The sequence below is a fragment of the Rhynchophorus ferrugineus genome, unplaced genomic scaffold (assembly GCF_030347505.1).
Source record: "Rhynchophorus ferrugineus isolate W39M unplaced genomic scaffold, kcgeb_rfMv2 rfM515, whole genome shotgun sequence".
Lineage (NCBI taxonomy): Eukaryota > Metazoa > Arthropoda > Insecta > Coleoptera > Curculionidae > Rhynchophorus > Rhynchophorus ferrugineus.
The window spans coordinates 59,516-68,706 of NW_027473092.1; the positions used below are offsets into that span (position 1 = coordinate 59,516).

At 43.6% G+C, this 9,191-nt stretch overlaps 1 protein-coding gene and 2 non-coding genes across 3 annotated transcripts; all 3 read left to right on the plus strand.

The window, feature by feature from the left end:
• The first annotated feature begins 2,665 nt into the window (after positions 1 to 2,665).
• On the plus strand, positions 2,666 to 3,037 carry LOC143206028 (histone H2B). The gene has a single exon (XM_076418975.1). It carries the CDS (start codon positions 2,666 to 2,668, stop codon positions 3,035 to 3,037), a length of 372 nt encoding a protein of 123 aa, XP_076275090.1.
• A 2,895-nt stretch (positions 3,038 to 5,932) lies between these two features.
• LOC143206034 (small subunit ribosomal RNA) lies at positions 5,933 to 7,923 on the plus strand. Its single transcript, XR_013008071.1, has one exon. It is a non-coding gene; the product is annotated as a small subunit ribosomal RNA (ribosomal RNA).
• Positions 7,924 to 8,632: 709 nt separating this feature from the next.
• On the plus strand, positions 8,633 to 8,787 carry LOC143206032 (5.8S ribosomal RNA). The gene has a single exon (XR_013008069.1). It is a non-coding gene; the product is annotated as a 5.8S ribosomal RNA (ribosomal RNA).
• Positions 8,788 to 9,191: the final 404 nt, after the last annotated feature.

The window sequence follows — 9,191 nt, forward strand, 5'->3', positions numbered from 1 at the left end:
TCTCGTTTCTCCAATAATAGCATTAGATCTGTACGGAATTGCATTTATATCAAAAGACGATATATCGGGGGACGTAGATTTGAAAAGATATATTTTCATAGTTATAACCGAAAGTCTATAACTCGAATGTAAATTGGTAGTTTCGACGGAATCGAGAGCAACGCTTGATTTTGTGCTTCCTTCTAAGACGATAGTCAACGTAAAATTTATTGGTAAAGTTTGCTACTTCTACTACGTTTTATCTTTTAACGCCTCGAACATAAATCGTATGATATTCTAAAGGATTTATGTATTTAATATGAGAAATAAGTAAACGGTTCCAAGCTCGATGAACGTTTCGACGAAGCCGGAATATGGAACGTCGTTCGCGCTCGACCGTTCAGTCCTCCGTTCGGCTCATATCATATAGGGTACGCATTAAATGAGAGCGACCGCCAGACAGTTAAAATACGCGAACGAGAAGCATACGCACGTACGTAACTTTGTCAAACGAATCGTGATTAGAACGTTCTTATAAGAAAATTAAGAAATTATATCAGAATGTCGGACGTCGATATTAGCGGACAAGCGGTTTCTCCTTCGTCGAATCAAGGGAGTGGAGGAAATTCCGCCGCCGTTGTTAACGCATCGTCAACAGGCACACCGGCCGGGTCGAATTCATCTTCGGTGTCGGCTACGGGAGCCGCATCAGCTACAGCCGGTAGCGCAGGTTCGTCTGCAGGAGGGAAGAAAGAAAAATCCACTTCGAGCAAGGCGAAGAGTTCTAAATCGAAAGTTAGTCATCCTCCGATCGCTGATATGGTAACGAGTGCAATTAAAGGATTGAAAGAGAAAGGCGGAACTTCCTTCAGAGCTATTAAAAAATACATAGCGGCCAATTACAAAGTGGATGCTGACAAATTATCGCCCTTTATAAAGAAATATATAAAGACGTGGATCGCTTCGGGTGTTTTGGTACAAACGAAGGGCAAAGGAGCTTCCGGATCATTTAAATTAGCGGCTTCGGCACGTAAAGCAGGAGGTACGACAGCCGCAGGTACGAAGAAAAGAAAAACGGCCACTGCCAAAACCGGACAGAAAAATAAACGAAAACCAGTAGGAGGTGCCGCGACAGCTACGACAGCCGGTGGTAAAAAAGCGTCTGCCAAAAAAACCTCAGAGAAAACGGAAAAAAAGACGACCGCCGCCTCCGCCTCAACTAAGAAAACCACAGCTAAAAGTAAGAAAGGTGAATCTGCAACTTTGGCCGAGAAAAAAGCTTCTGCCAAAAAAGCCGTCGAAAAGAAAACAGGAAAGAAATCTACCGCCGCCACGACTACGTCCGCTTCCAATGCCGCCGCTAATAGTTCATCTTCGAAAGCAGCAAAAAGCAACACGGCCGCAAGATCCCCGAAATCGCCTTCCAAAGCGAAAAAATCTAATAAAGCCGGACCTACGAAAAAGCCCAAGGCGCCTAAACCGAAAAGTGCTAAGACGACGACCTCAACTGTTCGTGTTGCCGCTGGTGAAGGTGCGAAAACTAAAAAACCAGTATCACCAAAGAAAAAGAAATAAAACTATTTCTACTACGTATGACGATATATTAAACAGGCGACACATTTCATCGTCAGATCAAGAAGACACGGAGTTGAAAATTACAAATATCCCGACACTCCTGGACGTGCTACGACTTCCCTAAAAAATACGTTCGTCCAAGACCGTATTTTTTTAATAGAAAAAAAAAACGGTTCTTTTCAGAACCACAATATAACTTTATAAAAGAAAGAATATTTATATAATTTATTTATTATCTTATTATTACTTAAATGATTATTTTCTAGATAGAGCCGTAACTAATTAGGGAACCGATCGATCGATACTCTAAAACAGTAATAAAGGAATATTCAGTACAGATCAGATTATTTATAAATTTTCTAGTTAATATTTATTCTTTAATAAGAACGCGTATTCTAACTTCTTTTTTATACGATTTTGTTGGCCCTGAAAAGGACCGATATTAAAGGGCGTATGCAAAACTTTAAACGGTTTGCGTTATCTATTTGGTTTTGCTGTCTGTCTTTTTAGGCAATAATACTGCTTGAATGTTAGGCAAGACGCCGCCCTGGGCAATAGTAACGCCAGATAACAGTTTATTCAATTCCTCGTCGTTTCTGATGGCCAATTGTAAATGCCTAGGGATAATCCTTGTTTTCTTGTTGTCTCTAGCGGCGTTACCCGCCAACTCGAGAACTTCGGCCGCCAGATATTCCATTACGGCAGCTAAGTAAACGGGAGCACCGGCCCCTACGCGTTCGGCATAATTTCCTTTCCTTAGAAGTCGGTGAATACGACCGACAGGAAATTGTAATCCCGCACGATTGGAACGAGACTTCGCCTTTCCCTTCACTTTTCCGCCTTTACCACGTCCGGACATGTTAATCTCGATCGTTGTTAGATACTGCTCACCTTTAAATCAAAAACGGTACTGGAAATTTCTTACAGATCGGCCTGGAATTTTGTCCGCGAGCCAAACTCGTTATATCATACGCGACCAATCAGACTCTAACTCGGGCTATGGGCGGGGCTTAGAAGTGTTCCTTCGAATGTTATAAGTTCTAGAATTAAAGGCATTTTTTTAGTTAAGTACTCTTTGAGGTACGTGAGACGTCGGGATTTTTATTTCGAAATGCCACCGAAGACAAGCGGTAAGGCGGCCAAGAAAGCCGGAAAAGCCCAGAAAAATATCTCTAAGAGCGACAAGAAAAAGAAGCGCAGGAGGAAGGAAAGCTATGCGATTTACATATACAAAGTTTTAAAGCAGGTTCATCCCGATACGGGTATCTCCAGCAAGGCCATGTCGATCATGAATTCTTTCGTGAACGATATATTCGAAAGGATAGCCGCCGAAGCGTCGCGTCTCGCCCATTACAATAAGAGATCAACGATCACGAGCAGAGAAATCCAAACCGCCGTTAGGTTATTGTTACCCGGTGAGTTGGCTAAGCACGCCGTTAGCGAAGGTACCAAAGCAGTCACCAAATATACCAGTTCTAAGTAAATTAATTCACATACCTATGTGTGTTTCAATATACTACTTACCTGCAAAATCGGTTCTTTTCAGAACCACAATTGGATATACATTTTAAAAAATGAAATGTTAAACAGTAGCTGACATTTTATAAAAACAGAATTTTCAGATATATATATATATATTGTAGTTATTGTATTGAATTATATTATATCATTATAATCTGTTATATAGTAAGTATATAGAATAAGTTTTGTAAAAATGGTACGGCCCGAGATTGTTATTTAAAAATAAGGTAAAGTATTTCTGGAGTGACTTCGAAAATATGTGTATTCATTTTTATTACGTTTATGACTATATGATAATTAATTTATTTTTCCTAACTGTGGCTAATTGTGGATTGTGGCTAATTTCTACACGATAAGTATTAATCACGGGAACGTCTCGAAATGAACAAATAGGAACTGTAATTAATCAAGAATTTAGAATGGAACTATCGTCCTAATATAATGAGGATCGTCAAAGAGAAGATACTTTTTTTTTCGTTTACTAGGTTGACCTTGCTTGGGGACAGTGGAACTCAGTGGAAAATCGCTGATGGTGGGTGAGGAGGATAGGCCTGTGGTCAGAATCGATATCTTGGAGTACTTGCAGGTCAGAGGCTTGATTCGAATTTTGATAGATAAAAAAGTCAATTATTGTCGGTCGATTGGAGGAGTAGTGAGTTGGTTCGCTTGGAGCAATAAGCCCAAGTTCCAACTCATCTATTATCCCGGCCGATAGTAATTCTTCCAATAGCTGTGTGGTTGATGGCGTTGAAAATGGCCTGAAAATCTCCTTGGTCATCTGAATATGTTCCGAAGAGTATTTCGCCAATGGAGATCGGGTTCGTGTTCTAGTGGAATCCAGACCAGCCAGACGACTGTTATCTTGAGTTCCCCGTACATGAGTGGGGGGAGGAATTGGTCTTTTGGGTTTGGTTGTTTTTGGAGTAGGTCGGCACTTGCATCCCGAGTAATTTGCGGTGTATGGTTCTCAACAGTTGGTGCATTTCGGCGGGGAATTTCTGTCTTTGGGACTTGACGTAGGCCGGAGTGGCTTTACAGTTGGCCGATGAATGACCGTAGAATTGGCAGTTAAAACGTTGAACGCGCCTGCCGTTGCCGCGCTGGGCTTGGACTTTTACCACCTGATTCATTAGGCGGTCGACCGCGAAGATACGGCGTTCCTCTCGAGGAACCGACCAACATGGATTGGATTGAAACCGAGCTTCATGAGCGCGGTTCGGACTTCGAGTTACCATTACGTCGAGAGAGAAATATAATATATTAGCTGACCCCGCAGACACTCCGTACCCTGTACTCAATGGATAAATAAAGGATTCATTCTATCAAATTCTTCGTTCAAATCACTTTCGAATCATCCTTAGGAACATTCTGATATCGGAAAACCTTATCCGTAGTCGATAAACGATATCTAACGGATGAATTATAGAAAATGGCCAATAAGCGGCAAATATCCGATCGTAAGGGTGCACCATCGTTTCGGCGAATCATTCTTTTGGAATCTTACGTTCTACAAGCAAAACATTTATTCATAGGTATATACCGATAATAACGAACGGGCCGACGTAACAACCTAAAATGTCCTGAAATACGTGAGAACAGTTTTACTCCGATCGCCGTATCGATATGTGACAGTATCCATCCTATGAAGGATCTTTACATTCTACTAGCATAATTTTATGGATCGGAATTTTCCGACTTTTAAAGAACGTGATCGGCAGTCTAGAAACGGCCTGAGGACGTATTAACACGAGAGGTTAAAATTATTGCTTTAGAAGTTCACGTTGTCTAAAGCTAAAGTTTATTCATCGGAACATTCCGATAATAACGAGAACGGGCAGACGTAAAAACGAAAAATTTGCGCAACGTCCGTATAAACGATCTGTTCTAAAACACCCATACATTTCCGATAGCTGGCGAGAGACCCGCGCTTAAATCGTGTGCGCTTCTACGTGGGGCGATACGAGAGACGGATACGACGGGTCGGGTCGACCGGCGCTGTGACACTTTTACCGAGTGGCTTTTGATCAGCGAAGGTGGTATTACATATTATATGTTAATATATAAGATCCGAACCGTATTTTTTTTATTTATCTAAATAAAAAGCGTATTTCGTCGTGTTATTATATATTCGTAACGCTCTCGCGATTTTGTATCGTCGTTTCGTTGTTCTTCCTGGTCGGTTTTTTTCGATATATCGGGAAGCGTACGACGACGACGACGGTATCACTGCGAGATCGCGAATTCGGCGGGAACATTCGGCTTCGTTAGAAGAAGATGATCCACGATTCATATGCGATTGGAATTATTATTTTTATGGACGTATCGGTTTTTCATCGGAACGTTCATAAAACAGCAACACATTTTGCGATAGCTCTCTGCTCTCCGAGCGAGAATAAAATAAAAAATCACGAAACGTTTCTCGTACGAGGTTTCCTTGTCGCTTTATATATTTCTATCTAGCGAAGGGTTCGGAGAGAATGTTTTTCGAGGTCTTATAAACGCCGAACGATATTTTGCGGCATCCAATTTTCGACGTAGTCGACGATCGTCGTCGATAATCGAGATAATTGGGTGCCTAGTCGATCGGTTGTGTATAAAAAAAACAAAAGATGTGTCTAAGATGATGATATCGTTTTGTTTTATTAGACAACTAATATTAAAATGTAAGAGCGTGGCGCCTCGGACCGGTTTTTTCCGTCGTCTAGGCGCGCTATCATGCACCTCCTTTTTATTAGTCGTCGATATATATTATATATCGTCGTCTTACGCACACGTTTCTTTATAAGTCAAACTTATAAAATAAACTGTGTCTGTATTTGTTTTATCTGCTTCGTGTCGATAAAATAATAAGAACAGTTCCCTGGTTGATCCTGCCAGTAGTCATATGCTTGTCTCAAAGATTAAGCCATGCATGTCTCAGTACATACCGAATTAAGGTGAAACCGCGAAAGGCTCATTAAATCAGTTATGGTTCCTTAGATAGTAACCCACAATTACTTGGATAACTGTGGTAATTCTAGAGCTAATACATGCAAACAGAGCTCCGACCAGAGATGGAAGGAGTGCTTTTATTAGATCAAAACCAATCGGTTTCGGGTTCGCGCTCGTCATCGTACAACTTGGTGACTCTGAATAACTTTAAGCTGATCGCACGGTCTCGCACCGGCGACACATCTTTCAAATGTCTGCCTTATCAACTGTCGATGGTAGGTTCTGCGCCTACCATGGTCGTAACGGGTAACGGGGAATCAGGGTTCGATTCCGGAGAGGGAGCCTGAGAAACGGCTACCACATCCAAGGAAGGCAGCAGGCGCGCAAATTACCCACTCCCGGCACGGGGAGGTAGTGACGAAAAATAACGATACGGGACTCATCCGAGGCCCCGTAATCGGAATGAGTACACTCTAAACCCTTTAACGAGGATCAATTGGAGGGCCAGTCTGGTGCCAGCAGCCGCGGTAATTCCAGCTCCAATAGCGTATATTAAAGTTGTTGCGGTTAAAAAGCTCGTAGTCGAATTTGTGTCTCGCGCCGCCGGTTCATCGTTCGCGGTGTTAACTGGCGTGTTTTTCGCGAGACGTCCTGCCGGTGGGCTTAGTCGTGTCGCGTCGCCGTCGCGCGTGCGTTTCGGCGTGCGTGTTGTGCGCGTCGTGGTTACGACGGCCCAACTCAATCCTGCCGCGGTGCTCTTTACTGAGTGTCGAGGTGGGCCGGCACGTTTACTTTGAACAAATTAGAGTGCTCAAAGCAGGCTAAAATTTCGCCTGAATACTGTATGCATGGAATAATGGAATAGGACCTCGGTTCTATTTTGTTGGTTTTCGGAACCCCGAGGTAATGATTAATAGGAACGGGATGGGGGCATTCGTATTGCGACGTTAGAGGTGAAATTCTTGGATCGTCGCAAGACGAACAGAAGCGAAAGCATTTGCCAAAAACGCTTTCATTGATCAAGAACGAAAGTTAGAGGTTCGAAGGCGATCAGATACCGCCCTAGTTCTAACCTTAAACGATGCCAGCTAGCGATCCGTCGACGTTCCCTAATATGACTCGACGGGCAGCTTCCGGGAAACCAAAGCTTTTGGGTTCCGGGGGAAGTATGGTTGCAAAGCTGAAACTTAAAGGAATTGACGGAAGGGCACCACCAGGAGTGGAGCCTGCGGCTTAATTTGACTCAACACGGGAAACCTCACCAGGCCCGGACACCGGAAGGATTGACAGATTGAGAGCTCTTTCTTGATTCGGTGGGTGGTGGTGCATGGCCGTTCTTAGTTGGTGGAGCGATTTGTCTGGTTAATTCCGATAACGAACGAGACTCTAGCCTGCTAACTAGGCGCTTTTTGACATCCTAAAGGCCCGCCGGCCGCGTTGCTTTCGGGTTTCGCGGTTCGTGCGCGGTTTTTACTGTCGGCGTACAAACTATTCTTCTTAGAGGGACAGGCGGCTTCTAGCCGCACGAGATTGAGCAATAACAGGTCTGTGATGCCCTTAGATGTTCTGGGCCGCACGCGCGCTACACTGAAGGAATCAGCGTGTCTTCCCTGGCCGAGCGGCCCGGGTAACCCGCTGAACCTCCTTCGTGCTAGGGATTGGGGCTTGCAATTGTTCCCCATGAACGAGGAATTCCCAGTAAGCGCGAGTCATAAGCTCGCGTTGATTACGTCCCTGCCCTTTGTACACACCGCCCGTCGCTACTACCGATTGAATGATTTAGTGAGGTCTTCGGATCGACACGCGATGGCGTTTCGGCGTCGTCGATGTGTAGGAAAAGATGACCAAACTTGATCATTTAGAGGAAGTAAAAGTCGTAACAAGGTTTCCGTAGGTGAACCTGCGGAAGGATCATTACAGTGTGTTGTTATGCCTATATATATATAATAGGTAAACGTACAAGTCTGTAAAAATCATTGTCGAACGTTAAAGAGCCATCTACGAAGTTCGGAAGTTCCGATCGAATTTCGACGTCGTCAACGTAGCTGTTTTCGGGTACCTATGAATATATGGTTTTAAAAGATGTACGCCCGAAAGCGGAGATATATACGATGAAGATGTTGTTATATAGGACGACGAGTAATAATCGTCGGCCTACGACGGATTTCGTTATAAATGGACAAATCGAGCGCAAAATAAAACGATTTTGCCAATTATATTTCTAATCGACGTTTCGATCCTCATATCGACGAACATATACGATGATCGGTAATGTGATTAGTTTACGAAAATCTTATCACCCTTCGTTTGTTTCATTCCAAAAGGGTGAGATTTAGTTTACGAAAATATTGCCAAACTATGATCAGCGTATGCTCTTTTGTTGTCGTACGAGGTGAGACGACGAAAATTTACAACGAACGTCACCATTTCGAGTAGTCTGTCTCCGCTCCTCTCGTTGTGTGTAGTGGAGAAGACGAAAATAAACCGTAAGAGCGTTTTAAAGTCGACGGCGGCTGCGAAAGGGGCGCAAGCGCTGTCTATGACGTGAGCGCGCGTCGTCGTCGTCGTCGTCGTCTTATAATAGAAACGTTTCGATATGCGTTTAAAACCTAACTTAAAAAAAGATTACCCTAAACGGTGGATCACTTGGCTCGTGGGTCGATGAAGAACGCAGCTAATTGCGCGTCAACTTGTGAACTGCAGGACACATGAACATCGACATTTCGAACGCACATTGCGGTCCTGGGATCTCATACCCGGACCACTCCTGGCTGAGGGTCGTATCTCATTTCAAGACTGCTCGGATTTTCTTTGATCTTCGCGATCGACGAGAAATGTCTGAGCGTGCTGAGCGTATAAGCGCGATTCGATCGCGACGTTCTAAAACGTGACAGCGGACCCGTACGTGTGACCTAACTCTCTCGTACGGGTCGTACGAATATGAAAGGGATGAGACGTGTTTAAAACGGTCGTTCGCACGTTTTTGTGATAAACGTAGCGCGCACCATTAATACGATCGTCGTATCCGATAAAATTAGTTTTTAATCGACGTCGGATCGTAGGTGCGTTGTCTCTCGAATACGAGGGAGAAAACACCGTTTTTCGACGGCGCGTCTTTTCCATTCTAAACTTTTATATTTCGTATTGGCTCCTAATCTTCATTATTATGATGATTACGAGCGCCA

Excerpts from the sequence above, each read along its gene's own strand:
- LOC143206028 (XM_076418975.1), top strand. The coding sequence starts at position 2,666 with ATGCCACCGAAGACAAGCGGTAAGGCGGCCAAGAAAGCCGGAAAAGCC.